Here is a 16,839-nt window from a genome sequence, read left to right as displayed (position 1 = left end):
CAATGGGAGAGCGGGACACAGAAGGTTGTGTTTATTGATTTATTTTGAAGGGAATGATTTGTAGATTATTAATGGTTTCCAAGTTGGCATTGTTAAATTATATACTAATATCCAAATGTTTACTTTGGCTTATGCAAGCTTTTTGGCCTTTGGGTTGTTGAAAACAACTCTTAAATCCTATAAATTATGCCTTCCTTTTTATTTTATTTTTGAGAATTGTTTTACCCATGTTATTGACACCAACTTTCATGTTGGACCTTTCTCCAAATTTCATTTTAAATAACACTGTAAACCAACGGTGTTTGTTCAAGTTAAATTAATGAAATGAAAAAGATTTTTTAAGATTTGTTTATTTTAAAATACATGAATCCATTATTTCGATTTTTTTTGTTTTGTTTGAACGATTTTATATTTTTATACACATAAAAAATAATTTTTGTGAAAAAAATAGTTCTTTTATATTATAATTTTTTCGTATACGTCTGCTTTAGCATTCTAAAAAAACTTTAATTTACTTCTTCTATAAATAAAAAATAAGAAGGATTTTTGGATTGTGTTTTTTCGTCCCGGCAATAAAGCTTTTATTCTACAATTTATTTCATAAGGCTTCAATCCGTATACACAAAAATAGGCTAATTCAACAATTTTTTGTTCAATTCCACGTGGAGTCAAATTCTCATCAGTACAAGTTAAGGGAATGACATCCTAACATCTGATATCCATATAAAGGACACGATGAACATAAATATCCTCTTTAACTTCTATTTTGATGGACCGAATATTTTCATTAGGAATCGTAGAAAGATGCAACGATTTTTTCCCCAGAAAACCCCAACGAAATATACATATTATTTCCTCATTTATATTGAATTAATCAAAATTATTGCCTACATTCCAAAAAATTTATGAACCACAAATAGGGACTAATAAAGATGCCTGCAATCCCATAGATAGATATCACTTTTTTGTTGAGACAAAAATAAATATATCAAATTCCTATCAAGATAACTAAAAGTTCTATCTACTAAAAACTCTAATGGACCAAAAAAAAGGATAAAGGCCCAACAAAAATTACTTGTTTTTTGATATCCCACTATAAATTCTATCCATATAGATTTTGATCCCGTCATACATATTAGATCCAGTTACATTTTGTTCGAATTGAAAGAATAACAAGAAAAAGATTAACTCTACTTTTTTTTAAAGTAACTCTCATCAACTATGTTATAAAATAAAAGAGTCTTTTTTTTTAAAATAGTCTTATTTATTATGATAAGAAAGTGCTCTTGGTTCAGTTTGATAGGACGTGAGTTTCTAAAACTTAATGTCGTAGGTTCAAATCCTATAAAGTGTGATTCAACTTTTGTTAGGTCGAAAATTACACCGAATTGAAAAAAGAAAAGTTGAACAACAATATAAATTAAATATGGATCAAATTTATTTAGTTCATTTATATGTAGGAACAAGTTTGTTTATGTTCACTTAAATTTCTTTCATTATTCAATTACTATATAATCAATAATATTATTATTGTCTGTGTGTTTGTTTTATTTTATAATATAATATTAATATTTAATTTTTTATACCTAAAAATAAGATGTTTCAAATATGATTATTAATTGTTTGTTCGTGAAGATGTTCACAAATATGTTTGTTTAATTTAAATGAACCAACGTGAATATGAACATATATAATTTTAAATAAATGAACATAAATAAAATTTGAAATTTTTAATGATAAATGAACAAAACATCAACAATCTCAAAAATAATTAAAAGAATATGAACAAAAGTTTGTTCTTTCAAGCTTAGTTTATTTATAGCCTTAGTTACGAGAAAGTTTTTTTTTTTGTGAGGAGGAAAAATTAAGTTATATATTTTTATGAAAGTTAAAATGCAATTTCACCATTATATTAGTTTATATCTCTATGATTTTCAAAAGAACTTAATTGAAATATTAGCATTGGGGGGTAATCTATAATTTTACCATATGTATTGACTTATAAATTTATAAATTTTGGGGGGTTTAAAGCAAAAATTTTCCTTTTTAAAAGGGACCACGGCTAAACCTGTCCATGGATTGAGCCAGACCATGACTTGATTTCAAAAAATTCAAGCTTAAGTTCGTTTTCGGCCTAGCCAAACCCACCCAAAAAGCTTATTTCATATGTTCAAAAATAATAATATAATATATATTACATTTTATAATTAAATTTAAATTTATTTTTTATTATTTAAGTTGAATTTGAGTAAGGGCAAATTAACTCGAGAAATAAAAAATTTTATTCAAGTTCGACCTATGGACAAATTTTAGTTAGGGTACTTGCTTGCCCTTACCTTTGCCCCTTAAGTTACATAGTGTGAATTTGTTAATATTTATTTTATTATTTGGTAACAAACCCAAAATATTAATCTGAAATATTTAAATGAAAAATAGAATTAACTCTTACATTTTAATTTTTCTTTTAATGTTTTCTTTTATTTGTATTTTTATTTATAATTATTTGTTGAAAGAAGAAAAAACATCTTTATCATTTCCAAAGTGTTTCTCTTCAATTCTAAAACCATCAACATCTAAAAACACTACAAATTCTAACTATATTTATTTTCTTCATGACAATTCAATTGTTAAAAATTAAAACACAAAAATGTTAAATTGGTGTAAGTCTTTTTTTATTTTTACCCATGCCACATAATTCAATTCTTCCATCTAAGCATTTAAAAGGTAAAATTAATAATAATAAATAAGGACTTGAAACTTAAAGATAAGGATTTAATAAAGCTTACTTTGTAGTTTGCACTTACGAAGTAAGAAGAAAACAACCCCCCCCAAAAGTAATATAAAGTTGGTATTGTAAACAAAGAGAGTTGATTGAATTTGTGTGGGTTAGAATGTGTGCTTTTTGTTTTCTAGTTTTATAATTACTTGTAATTTAATGTATAAAAAATTAAAAGGTGTAAAAATTTCTCAAACTTTTTTTTTAAAAAGTAATTAAGCCTCTCTTTTTTTTTTCACTCAATTGAGCACTTAAACTTTCAAAATGTATCAAAAAGACCCTCAAACTTTTTCAAAAAAACAATTAAGCCTCTACTTTTTTATTCACTCAATTGGGTACTTAAACTTTCAAAATACATAAAAAAACCTCAAAATTTTTTAAAAAAGCAATTAAGCCCCTGTTCTTATTAAAAATTAGAAAAAATATAAAAAAACAATAAATTTATTAAAAATTATATTTCTTTATAAAAATAAAAAATAAAAAAATTGTAAATTTTTAAAAAAATAATTTAAAAATTAACGACCCCTAATTTTTTTTAATTAAAGTCATCACGTGTCACAACACAGCATGACATGTAGCGAAAAAAGATAAGCAAAATAAAAATCAATAAAAGTTATAGAAAAATTATAAAATGCTTCTTTTGGTACGATAATTTTTATAAAAAAATTTACGAAATTTATATTTCTTCACATGTTGTATAGTTTTCTTACGAATTTATAAAATTTTATAATTTTTTTCTAATTTTTAATATGAGCAGGGGTTTAATTGTTTATTTGAAAAATTTTAAGGGTCTTTCTGATGCATTTTGAAAGTTCAAGTACTCAATTGAGTGAAAAAAATAGGGGCTTAATTGCTTTTTTTAAAGAAATTTGAGGGCCTTTTTGATGCATTTTGAAAGTTTAAGTGCTCAATTGAATGAAAAAATAAGAAAAACGTAATTGCTCTTTTAAAAAAGTTTAAAGTTTTTTTACACTCTTAAGCCTTAATTTATATATATATATATATGTGAATACGGTTTTATAATATGTAATCTTTTCAACGATTTCTTATCTCATCAAAATATTGAGCTAAATGACAAAAAATAATTATTAATAACAAAAAAAATAAAATATATATAAAGAAAAAGGTTATGATGACCCTTTTTACTTAATTATAAGATTCTCATAGCAGTTAAAAATAAATATATCATATATCTAAGTTAAATGAAAAAGTAAAAAAAATAATTATTAATAATAAAACGTAAAAAAATATAAAAGAAGAAAAACTATTATCATCTATTTACTCCAAAACCATGAAAAATATAACGTAATAACTAACTTAATTAAACATATGCTACACATAAACCTAAATTTCTTTTTTTAATTTGTTAGGATAATAAATTTAGATGGAGAGGTATTTATAAAAAAAACAGAAAGTGAAAATAAAATATTTATAACTTATATTTAAGATAAAACACAAAATAATTGGAAATTTATTACAAAAGTAATTTTGATTATAATTAATGTATTGATTAAATTAATTACCCTTCTTTTTAAAATATCAAACACGACATAAATTTGGGTTACTAAAATCAGACAATGATTTCATGAATGAGTGATTAAGAGGGTATATTAATAAAAGAAAAGAAAATATCCAATAAAAAATATCAACATTATGAACTAAGATAAAACACTATACCAAAATTAAAATACTATTTATCATAACAATCGCGTATTAAATATTTTAACATTAAATTTCTAAAAGGGTTGTTGGTTTTTCTTTTGAATTTTGAGAGAAAAAAATATAAATTTTAATAGTAAATGATAATATCCTATTTTTTATTTAAAATAATAAATGATAATTATATCCCCCTTTAATTTCATTGACTCGTTTAGAAGTTGGAAATATATATAACATATACATTAAATACAATTATAACTCAAAAAAAAAAAAAAAAGAACCCATCGATTCTCTCAGTAATTTCCATTACCCTTTTAAAGAAAGTAGCCATTAAAGTTTACTCTAAACTCTTTAGGGTGGAAAAATGTTAAAAAAAAAAGAAAAGAAAGTAAAATAGAATGTTGAATGCAGGTTGTAGAAAAGCTAAAATATGAATCTTCCAAATCAGTTGTTGAACAGAAAAGTTTTAGATAAAAAATTATTACTTTTCTTCTAATCAATTCCCACAATTATGTAGAACAAAATAAGTTTCAATAATAAATTAACCTTTTCTTTGTACCATACTTAAAAAAGTTTAGCCACAATTCCAGATAAATGCATTTTTATACATTTAAATTCCAACAATGTAATGTTAATTGAATTAAGATTCCTATCAACATTAATAATTTGCTTTTTCAACTTATATCTCTTTTTCTTCATATTGATATTTATATTGTTTTTCTAGGCCACATGGCAGCTTGTAGTTGATTACTTTTTAGTAAATTTTTGGTTTAAAGAACACTAAAACAATAAATATTATGATGAGAAAAATGAAATAATTTATCATTTAATTCTTACAATAAATACTAGATTGTTGAAAGTTATAGAAACTTTAGTTCAAATACTATTATTTGTGTAAAATATATAAAAATAACAAAATCGTCCATAAAATAATATAATTTATCTGTATTTGCATCTATCTAACGAGTTTGTTTTCAAGCTCAAATGGAGATTACTATCAAGCCCATGCAAGTCATTGTCTGATGATAATGGCGCACCCATCTAACCGTCACAAAGGAATACATTGATCATTCCCTGGTCAAACTTTCATTTCTCTAGCTCAAGCCCTATATATACATATACTGATAAAACCTGCAGAACCCAGAAATAATATATATATTCAGAACAGGCCAAGCAAATTGGAATTGTTGTGCATATTGTGTTCGTTTTCTTCCAGTTTTCAGATTGTTTATAGCTATATCATATCTAGCTGTCGAAAATATTGTACTGGCGAATTGGGAATCGAGGAACATGGAGAAAATGAGTTCTGAGGATGGAGACCGTTACCACCATCGACATCATTACTCTGATACAGATGTTTTAGGGTCCGAGAAAGTGCCCCATAGTGGTCCATTGAGCGGACCATTAAACAAAAAGTTTGCAGCAGGGAAGAAAACTGCCCACTTTAACATTCCAGACTCCAGCTCTTCCAAGGACGACCGTTACGTTGAGATCACCCTCGATGTTACTGCCGATTCGGTGGCGGTTCAGAGCGTAAAGGCTGCAAATGGTGGTGATTTGCAGGAAGATCCTGAGCTGAGTTTGCTGGCTAAAGGTCTGGAGAAGAAATCTAACGTGGTGAGGAATGCTTCGGCCAAGATTAGGCAGGTGGGACACGAACTCAAGCGCTTGACATCTTTCTCCAAGAAGCCTGCTCGGTTCGATCGGACTAAATCCGCTGCGGCTCATGCTCTCATGGGCCTAAAGTTCATTAGCAAGAATGAATGTGGACATGGATGGGAGGCTGTTGAGAAGCGGTTTGATGATATCACTGCTTCCAACAATGGAGTTTTGCCTCGTTCCCGGTTCGGCGAATGCATAGGTATGCAGATTGCTTTCAACTTTTTTTGAGTATTTATGATATGCAAGTGTTTTAGTTCAGTGAGAATTTTTGAGTGAAAATCAATGGCAGGAATGGAGTCTAAGGAGTTTGCGCTGCAGTTGTTCGATGCACTTGCTCGAAAACGAAAAATTCATGGTGATTCCATCGATAAGGCTCATCTGAAAGAGTTTTGGGATCAGATCTCGAATCAAAGCTTCGATGCTCGCCTTCAAACTTTCTTCGACATGTAAAGTTGTTAATTATGGTTTCTTACATAAGTTCTTTATTTAGAGTTTGGTCTTAAATCAAATGATTCACTCAAGATAGAATGCAGGGTGGATAAAGATGCAGATGGAAGAATAACAGAACAAGAAGTCAAAGAAGTATGGCATATGAATCAATTGCTTGCGGCTATTAAAAGTAATATGTTGATAGATTTACCAAGAACCTGATATATTTCTGAAATGTTGATTTACTTTTTACAGATTATTAGTCTCAGTGCATCTGCAAACAGACTCTCAAATATCCAGAAACAAGCTGAGGAATATGCAGCTTTGATTATGGAAGAATTAGACCCAGACCGCCTGGGGTACATCATGGTAAATTTCAAGCGCTGCTTACAATTTTTGTTTGGTTTTTAGCTTCAATTCCATAACCAGAAATCTTATGTTTTAAACAGATAAACAACTTAGAAATGCTTCTGCTGCAAGCACCAAACCAGTCAGTACGAGGCGAAAGCCGGAAATTGAGCCAAATGCTAAGCCAAAAGCTTAAGCCTACATATGACGGTAATCCAGTTAGGAGATTCTGCAGGAACACCAAGTATTTCTTGCAAGATAACTGGCAGAGAGCTTGGGTGATGGTTTTATGGATTGCAGTTATGTGTGGGTTGTTTGCATACAAATACATCGAATATCAAAGGAGGGAAGATGTATTTAAAGTACTGGGGAATTGTGTTTGCTTTGCCAAAGGTGCAGCTGAGACAATTAAACTGAACATGGCACTGATACTGCTACCGGTATGTCGTAACACCCTCACCTGGTTAAGAAACAAGACGAAACTAGGCGTTGTCGTTCCTTTCGATGATAACCTTAACTTCCACAAGGTAACAAAGAACATGTCTTTATAAGCTAAGTTGAACTATGAAGTTTGTTTTGATTGCTCTCAACATATTGCAGGTTATAGCAGTGGGGGTTGCATTTGGGGTTGCCATACATGGGATTGCCCATATAGCATGTGATTTCCCTCGCCTGCTTCATGCCACTCCTGATGAATATGTACCAATGGAACAATATTTTGGTGAACAAGCCAAAAGTTACTGGCATTTTGTGGAGCACGTTGAAGGAATAACTGGGGTACTAATGGTGATTTTAATGGCCATTGCATTCACGCTAGCAGCACCGTGTTTCAGGCGGGGTCGGATCAACCTCCCAAAGCATCTAAAGAAACTAAGTGGCTTCAATGCCTTCTGGTACTCCCACCATCTGTTTGTCATTGTTTACACTCTCCTTATTGTACATGGAATTAAGCTCTTCTTGACCAAGAAATGGTACAAGAAAACGGTAAGCAATGGTCAAAATCCCCAAACATCTCTGTTAAGGTAATTGATATTAATTTATCCAAAACTAATTTCATTTTTATTGGAAATGGACAGACTTGGATGTACTTGGCAGTTCCAATTATTCTTTATTCATGTGAAAGATTGACAAGGCTGCTTAGGTCAAGCATCAAGGCTGTTACAATACAAAAGGTAAGCAATCTATCATGATTACATATGATCGAACTCAAGTTTAACCCCAGGTGGCATTCAACAACTTTGCGGGTTCGAATTGGGGATTCCTAATATGTCGTAGAAAATTTACAGGTTGCTGTTTATCCTGGAAATGTATTGGCACTTCAAATGTCAAGGCCCCATGGATTTAGATACAAAAGTGGACAATACATGTTTGTCAACTGTGCTGCAGTGTCTCCATTTGAATGGTAATTTGCCTTGGCCTTCAAAACAGAACATATCCAGTAACTAATGACCATTTTTTGTCTGATCTTCATTAAAATGACATTGATTTGTCACATGAGAAACAGGCACCCCTTTTCTATTACTTCAGCTCCCGGAGATGACTATCTAAGTGTGCATATTAGGACACTTGGTGACTGGACTCGACAACTCAGGACAGTGTTTTCGGAGGTATGTTTCAACAACCATCTTGGAACATATTGTCAATGGCTGTCGCCTGTCAGGGATTTATGTTCAACTAACATTGTGCTTCCAGGTGTGTCAACAACCTACTAATGGAAAAAGTGGCCTCCTTAGAGCCGACTCCGTGCATGGAACTAACATCCCAGAGTAAGTCATTCAACTTGGCAATTTGATTTTATATCAACAAAAACATGGCCAACACAACAGTAACCCCAAAAAATAAAGAAGAAAATAGAATAAACAGAAGAACGTGATGTAAGGCATGTCTGAAGGAGTCAAGGTTAATATCGATCTTTAGGCTTAAACAATTTGGGGTTAATGCTGCATACGTGATAAGCATTATTTAGGTCAAACAAACCTTATTAATTTAATCAGATTGAATAGGAGTTGTTCTATACAACTCCTTTTTATGCTTTGTTTAGAGAATCATGACACCTAACTTGTGATTGTTTTCAAATAATTTTACTCAATTTTTTTACAACACATATTAATGCTTGTCAATGGCTGAAGAAAAGCAAGCAAATTCTAGCAACTAATCAGAAATGAGATTTGGCAGTCTCTTGTTTGATAGAATAAAAGATAATTGATGAAGGTAATGTATGATAATAATTCACCTTACCCCATCACAACTAATCTGGCCCCACTCAATTTCATAATTGCGCTTCTTTTACAGCACATATGGACCCTTATGATCTTTTCTGATTAGCACAAAAGATAGTTTAATAAGGAAGTCGATGATCAATTCAGATTTTTATTTAAAACCCAAACTTTAATTTAATAATCTTAATTAGTTTTTCTTTTTTTACTAAGGAATGGTGTTCAATGTTCATGCTCCCTGACATTGGCTGCTTTAGAAATCTCTCGTCTTCTTTTTTTTCCGTCATTTCTCCTTGACATGTGATGCTATATGCCATATGAAATCAGAAATGACTTCTATATTTCATTAGTTCTCTCTCTCTCTTTTTTTATTAAATATCTGTCGGCTATAAGCAAGAAGACAAGAATCTCAGCATCAAGATCATAAAAGAGAATATAAATTTCAGCTTTAGGCTTCTAGCTAGGCCATTGAAAACTTGGATTTTCCTAAGAAAGCTAAAGACAACAATTTCAAAACTCTGAATTATGAACTAATAATCATTTGTTTGGTAATGAAGAAAAAAATTGGTAACATGGTGTCTATCTGCTTTAAAACAATGGAAACTGGAAAGTGTAATCAAAATGTCATTTTCTGCGCTTGGTGCTTGTGAATTTCACGTGACAAGTAATATGCTAAGAAAGAGAATGTAATACACTTCAATGTGATTGATGATTTTGAACAGTTTCCCAAGAGTGTTAATCGATGGACCATATGGAGCACCGGCACAAGACTACAAGAAATACGAAGTGGTTTTGTTGGTGGGTTTGGGGATTGGAGCAACCCCCATGATTAGCATTGTGAAGGACATAGTGAATAACATCAGGGCCATGGAAGAAGAGGAAGAAGAAGAGAAAAGTAGTGGTATAGAGAAAGGAAACGGGGTTAATAAAACGAATTCTACATCACCAAGTTCAAAAAGGAAAGAAAACTTCAAGACAAGGAGGGCATACTTTTATTGGGTGACGAGGGAACAAGGTTCCTTCGATTGGTTCAAAGGGATAATGAATGAAGTGGCTGAAATGGACCGTAACCATGTAATCGAGCTTCATAATTACTGCACAAGTGTGTACGAAGAAGGCGATGCTCGCTCGGCTCTCATTACTATGCTTCAATCACTCAATCATGCTAAAAATGGGGTCGACATCGTCTCTGGTACGAGAGTAAAATCCCACTTCGCCAAGCCTAATTGGCGCAGTGTCTACAAGCACATTGCTGTCAATCACAACAACTCTCGAGTGGGTACGTTCACCCACCACTTCGCCAAGCCTTTGTTTTCTTTTTCATACACTTAGATATTATCCTACATTAGACCTAATTAAAAATGCTTACATCAATGGCTATAAGCCTATAACTTAACATGGAATTAATTAACATACTTTTACATGAAATAATTGATAAAGTTAAAAGAGTTAGGGAAGAAATCACCTTGCTTTTAAAAAGATCTCCTCTTAACTGTTAACTTTAGATACTCCATTATCTTCTATCTTTTTATTTAGCTGCTTTATTCATTAAAGCAATGTTTTGCTAGCTCTTTTGTCCCTTGTCTAAAAAACAATAAAAAGATATATACCTTTTGAAAATGAACAAAAGATATACTTTGCAAAAAGGTTAATATTAGCAACTGTGTTGCCATTGCTTGTTACAACTATGATATTAATATCTACTATGATTTTTCATAAATATAAATATTTATTTAACAAATAAATATTTTCACATTTATAATAATTAATAACTTAATTTATATTTTATTTAAAAAAAAGCTTGATTTATATTTTTTATATTATTAATATGTAAATTAATGCTTTATTAGTGTATAGAACAACCATATGATGCAATCTCAACAAAATTTTGTGAAAATATATAAAGTTAACACTGTTTTTTTAAAGGTCAAGTTAACATTGTTTTTAACAAATGAATATCACGTGATTTGTTGATATATTAAAAAATACATTGCTTCTTACATTCGCATGGGATGTTAGTGCTTTTCATGATAAAGATAAACAACACAACCAATAATCGGACAATAACGTTGCGGAATGTTATTGGCAGGGGTTTTTTATTGTGGGGCACCGGCGCTGACAAAAGACCTTCGCCAGCTAGCTTCAGATTTCTCCCACAAGACGTCCACCAAGTTTGATTTCCATAAAGAGAACTTTTAATCCCATGCCAGGGTCCCGGATAAGGAGAACCTAAAAAAGAAATGCTTTGGAGCTCACCAGACTCTAGAGACAGTTACATGCACCTTCATCCCACTGTGTCTCTCAATTGTACAAAGATCTTGGACCCCTCCGTTTACAAATTGCTTTTCTTCTTTGTAATCTTGCATCTAAGTTTTCTAATCCAATAAATTTAAAATTTTCGCATGTTCATACTATTCTTTTTCAATATAAAAATTGCCTTTCTTTTCTGTTGAAAACAATTGAGGGCAAACAAACGATAGTGCGTTGGTCGATTGAGATTTAAAAAGAGATTCTGGTGTTTGATGAGAAGAAAGCACGTAAGCGTTAGTGCGTAACCCATAGTCACTTTGCACATCAAAACATGCTCTTTTTTAACGAGGGGCTTTAGGCGCTCTACCTTTTATTTGTGTTTTCGTTTTAGCCTCTGAAAACTGGGCCTGATTAGTTGGCTTGATGTCACGCCTTGATCAGCAGCCTGATTGGGCTGGAAAGGGATCAGAGGTTTCTTCATTGACATGTTGGCAACATCTAAGATTCTGCTGCTGTTGTTGCCGGGAGAGCCTTGCTTTGATTTTAACTGTCTTGGCAACTCCAGCCTCTCTAGTATCCTTGTCGTGTTTATATCGAGCAGCTTGCTGTTGTCCGGTGAGGATAGAAGTATAACCGATTGACCTGACTTGGGTTTGGTGGGAGAATACTTGACCGGAGCTTCATTGGCAACTAGCCGCTCCCATTCTTCAGCAATTGAAGTTGGTTTTTTGCGTTCTTCAGCTGTTTGATCTAGCTGTGACATCTCATCGTATACTACCATGACACCGACTGATGAAATTGGTCGTGCATTCACTTCGGTTGAGTCAGGGTTGGTTGGGTTTGGTTCACATGTTGCATCATTCCGATTAGGAGCTACACACCTAGAATATTCACGTCATCAATGAAACAAAATATCAGAAATCATTCAGCATTCAGTCATTCACCCTTCAATCTCACTCCATGCTGAATTGTAATACCTAAACTTTTTTTGTTTTTCTTTTAAAAAAATGCCATACACATTTTGATACAAAAATACAAATGAATACTCATACTTTTATCCGGTACTCAACCAGGTCCGGATAACATAAGTGATGAGTTGAGAAAGCTTAGATATATAGTTACGAAAATAAAGGAATTAGTTCATGTTATGGTGTTAATAAAAAAAAATCAATTATCCGAATAATGCAATAATAACAGCAATTTGCAACACAAACATACTAAAAAATTAACAAATTTTGTATTCCAAGTAACACTCTAGGCAGGAAGCTGATCTAAAACAAGATCTTTGCTGAAAATGAGGCAATATTATGAAATCTTCTAGTATCCATGTAATATAAAACCCACCTCGTTTTCCTTGCAAACAAAATTATACTAACATAAGGCATTATTCTTTCTAAAATTTATGATCTGAATGTTTACAGAAAAGATCTTTAACCACTATTAGGCCTTGATAATTACTCGCCATCTACTCTGAAGTTGTTAGAAATCTTCAACGAATAAAGTGGGGGAGAAAAATAAAAAGAGAAAAGATCTTGAGTCATAAAATGGGGAAAACAAATGCATGCATATATGCATTTGTTTCTAAGCATGTTAAGACAGAGAGCGTTGGATACGAATATATTCAAATTTTTTCTAAGTATTTTCTTATATTAAGATTCTTTGGAGGGTCATACCACTATATCTATGTCCAAATATGCACCAGGTGAATATGAGTACTTCAAAAAATTAAACAGTCGGAACAACCTAGATTTCTAATGACCATGTGTATGGGCAGTTCGAAGAAGATGCAAGTGAGATTACCCAAATTGTAAGCTTTCCTTTACAAGCAAGTTAAGTTTTTGATGGAAGCCTCTATCATACAGGACTGGACTGTAGTCTCTTGATTCCAACTGCCAAAGAGTCAAAAATCACGAAATTGGAGCAAAATTTGAACATGCCAGTAATCAAATACTAACTTGGCAAAAGTAAGAACAACATGGAGTGTGTGAGTGCAGCTGTATCCCATGATACATCGAAAGTATTTACAGCTTCCATACCAAATCCAAGTGGCACAACTCGATATTCATACATAATATTTTAACTATAGTTGCTGAGATTCGGGGGTGAGTATTATGGAGCTTGAACAACAAAGAACATTGACTCTGAACAAACGTGAAATTAAACAAATAAAAGAACGGGGACTGAAGAAAAACGTCAAAGGAAAACTTTTTACCTTGGATAAGGAGGACTGAATGGAAATCTCAATCTCCTTAGGCACTGAGTGAGCAACAAATCGATTGACGTCAGAAAAAGGCAAGACTTCCTCTGATCCAGCAAGGCGCTGAAAGTTTTAAAGCATCAAACAACATAGTTACCAGCTGAGCTTAACTCTGTTCGCAAGAAGCAAAAAGTTATTTGGAGGATTACTGGATTACAATGAAGATACCGGACTACAAATATTATTTAGAAATGAACAGATAGAACATCAACTAATAATGAAGTAGATTAATGTGCACCCTGAGAAGCATTGGTCCATTATCTGAAGGTTGAAGAATATAATAGCAATTGAATGTCGCCTCCCTCATAGTTTCTACATTGCAATTTGAAGAGCATATCAAGCCTTGATCCATTGAATGTAGAGCACTGCAAAGCCCTTTGAAAACTGAAAAATTGTATTTGGATCAGGAAAATGAAATAATAAAAAGGTTGAAAAGAAAGGAAGAACAGTTTACATTAAAATTCTTTCTCACAATTGTATATAACAAGAACTTCTAATGGTATTAAAACTCGAGGTAAGTTTGCAATTAAGGCAAAGTCAGAAATCACAGAAAAACTAACTCACTAAACATTTACATTGCAGAATGATAGCAAACAAAAGGACTTCCACGCACCTTGAGCATTCAATTCTAGCTGATCCATTTCATCTGAAGCAGCTTCTATCTCTGGAGAAGCCGATGGAGTTACAAAATAGGGATTTCCAAATATAAGTCCTGTGTAGAATTCCAATAAAGGAGAATATGAACCAAGGCATCGTATAAATAAAATACTAGCAGCATTTCCATCAAGCTCCTATATTTCAGGGAAATTGCCTGGACCAGCAGTTTAAATTATCTAATAACCAAGAATCCTTTTAAAAGATGCAATAACTGCAAGATATCCACAAAGATGACAAAACGAACTTCATACTGAGATTTACCTTCACTCAAAGACCCTAAGTTGGTTCTGTCTATTATATTGAAGTTGACAGGTGAAGAAGCCTGTTGTAGTTTCATAGAGCTCTGAAAAGAGGGCATAAATAGGATAGCGTTTTCTCCAACCTTCACAGAATTTTGAATCACATCAAAAGCCCCAAGTTCATGGCCAGAGACTTGACAAGAAGGCCTTTCAATCCTAGTTTTTTCTGAATTGCCCAATGGAACACCATGGCACCTGCATGTCTATAGGTAGTGGATCGAAGGACTGTTATTCTGCTTGCTAAAGGGTTGAATTAAGATACATGTTGAGTACCTTACAAGGGTTGAATCCATCAATTATATGATTGACAGAAGCAGATAAATTGCAGGATATCTGCTTCACCGAACCTGCAAGGTTACTATTAAAGATAAAATGAGCTTGCAATGGCTCTTCCATGTCATCCCTTAGATCTTGTAGCCATCGTTTCACCAAGCCATGAAATACTTTGACCTCTGTCAAAGTTGATAAAATATTAAATCAAAGGTTTACATATTTATACGATAATCTAGTGTCTCAGTTGGCTTAACCTACTAAACATCTGATGTAGCTTGAAATTGTTAACAATAGTACACAATTGTTTTGAAATCAGGGTTCAAGCACAAGATGCAAAATATCTCAACAACAATGACAGTGCCTGGAACGAAATCCTCAATCAGTTTTAAGGATTTCAATATTTCTGTGAAACCTGGTCAAGACTTTGAAAGATGCATTTGCCTCCAACTGAAGCTTCAATTTCACCACAGCAAGCATAATGGTGATTCAAGACACTTACGAAGATAGAAGTCCCATATTTTGTTTTAATTTGAATCTGTTATCATAAATGTTAAAGACTTGTTGAACTCTAAAGCTGATCATAAATGTTAAAACTTAAAACACCTTGAAATTTAGAGCCGATTTTCTAAATGACATGCAGGGGAAGAGTAACCTGGAAGGCAGCACTGAAAGGAGCAGTTATCAAGATCAGATATACATCTGGAAAAGGTGTTGATATTCGCCCTTATATCACTAAGATGGTTTGATCTTTGCTCAAGCAAAATGAACTCGACAGAAACACACTTATCTGCAGCATCCTGGCCAGAAAACCGAGGTTGAAAGTGATTTCAACAAAACCGAAGGGATACAAATCCCAACTGTGGTAATATATTGCTCACCGTAAGAGTTTCTTTCAGGGCAGAGTCTATAGTTTCAGGTAAACATGAACTCAACACAATAACTTTTCGCACGATATCTCTTCCTCCCCACGAATATAGAACTTGATCACTCAAAACACTTGCAAGTTTCATATCTGCTAAATATAATCTAAGGAAAAATCAGCAAACACAAACAAAATTATACTTGATTTGAAATGAATAAATAAATAACATGTAACATTGATTTCGATATATTGCTTTCATAAAATTGAAATTTCGAAACATATAGTTTTTAACTCTTGAAAATTGTCGTTACATTTATATCAAAACCTAATAAATTTTTCATTTCACTTCCAGTTTTCTAACCAAAGCATCTTGAGAGAGAGAGAGCTAGACCGTAGCAAGAGATAGATCCAGACTCATTGATCACAGGGGAAAACGAATCGGTGGGCAAACTATTAACAGCATGGTGAAAATCACGAAGACTATAGTCTCCTCTCGGACCATACGCCACCTTTAGCTGTTGACAATGCATCAGATTTAAGTCGAAATTGAAAAAAACATCTCATCCATTGGAATCTCCAATTAAATCAAAACGTGTTACCTCATCGGAAGAAGAAATGCGGTTTTTGATGACGTAGCACAAACCGATTCTATCTCTGAGAGAATCTAATTTATTCCTCCAATTCGATGAAATAGTGTAGAAATTAGCCATCTGTAACAGTGACTGCGAAAATCGCAACTAAATTTCTTAATTGATCGATTCAATTTAAAGCAAATTCCGATTTTCAGGTTGTGCGATCGGTTACCTGCTTTATGTCTCTAAGCAATGGAGGCGAGAGGCTTCGTAGATCCAGCAAAAAACAAACGAGAACCATTGACTTTTCTTCTGCCTCGGTTCTTCTTTCAGTTGATTTTCGGAGCTATGGTTTGGCGCGTAATATTGCTTGACGAAATGTCGATTTTGAAATTTTATTTTATACAGAGGATAAAATATTTCTGTTTCACCGCCTGAATTTTATTGGTTTTAAGAATATGGCTCTCTCTTTTTTCTTTTCTTTTTTTACGCATTTCCCCTCTTTTTCAGTTGTTTAAAAAAAACACTATTAATATAACTTATTTACCAAATATGAGATGATATTTTTATCAAAACTCT

At 32.4% G+C, this 16,839-nt stretch overlaps 2 protein-coding genes across 3 annotated transcripts; one reads left to right on the top strand and one right to left on the bottom strand.

Moving 5' to 3' along the window:
* Positions 1-5,399: 5,399 nt before the first annotated feature.
* On the top strand, positions 5,400-11,499 carry LOC107946906 (respiratory burst oxidase homolog protein C). The gene is made up of 12 exons (XM_016881400.2): positions 5,400-6,296; positions 6,387-6,543; positions 6,631-6,679; positions 6,782-6,895; positions 6,976-7,401; positions 7,475-7,858; positions 7,951-8,046; positions 8,161-8,276; positions 8,379-8,481; positions 8,567-8,640; positions 9,813-10,369; positions 11,180-11,499. Exons 1-12 carry the CDS (start codon positions 5,726-5,728, stop codon positions 11,287-11,289), a joined length of 2,757 nt encoding a protein of 918 aa, XP_016736889.2. The 5' UTR covers positions 5,400-5,725; the 3' UTR covers positions 11,290-11,499.
* Positions 11,500-11,652: 153 nt separating this feature from the next.
* LOC107946907 (uncharacterized) lies at positions 11,653-16,792 on the bottom strand. Of its 2 annotated transcripts, none has more exons than XM_041083308.1 (12): positions 16,493-16,792; positions 16,288-16,398; positions 16,080-16,203; positions 15,705-15,838; positions 15,479-15,623; positions 14,827-15,005; positions 14,516-14,756; positions 14,211-14,309; positions 13,836-13,981; positions 13,553-13,660; positions 13,141-13,229; positions 11,653-12,221 (listed from the first exon to the last, which is right to left on the bottom strand). In XM_041083308.1, exons 1-12 carry the CDS (start codon positions 16,559-16,561, stop codon positions 11,711-11,713), a joined length of 1,956 nt encoding a protein of 651 aa, XP_040939242.1. In that variant the 5' UTR covers positions 16,562-16,792; the 3' UTR covers positions 11,653-11,710. The 2 variants fall into 2 exon arrangements, with proteins under 2 accessions (XP_040939242.1, XP_016736890.2); XM_016881401.2 differs by having other exon boundaries at positions 16,288-16,410; positions 16,493-16,784.
* Positions 16,793-16,839: the final 47 nt, after the last annotated feature.

Source organism: Gossypium hirsutum, chromosome A12 (assembly GCF_007990345.1).
Source record: "Gossypium hirsutum isolate 1008001.06 chromosome A12, Gossypium_hirsutum_v2.1, whole genome shotgun sequence".
NCBI lineage: Eukaryota > Viridiplantae > Streptophyta > Magnoliopsida > Malvales > Malvaceae > Gossypium > Gossypium hirsutum.
This window is presented reverse-complemented; position numbering and strand designations above follow the sequence as displayed.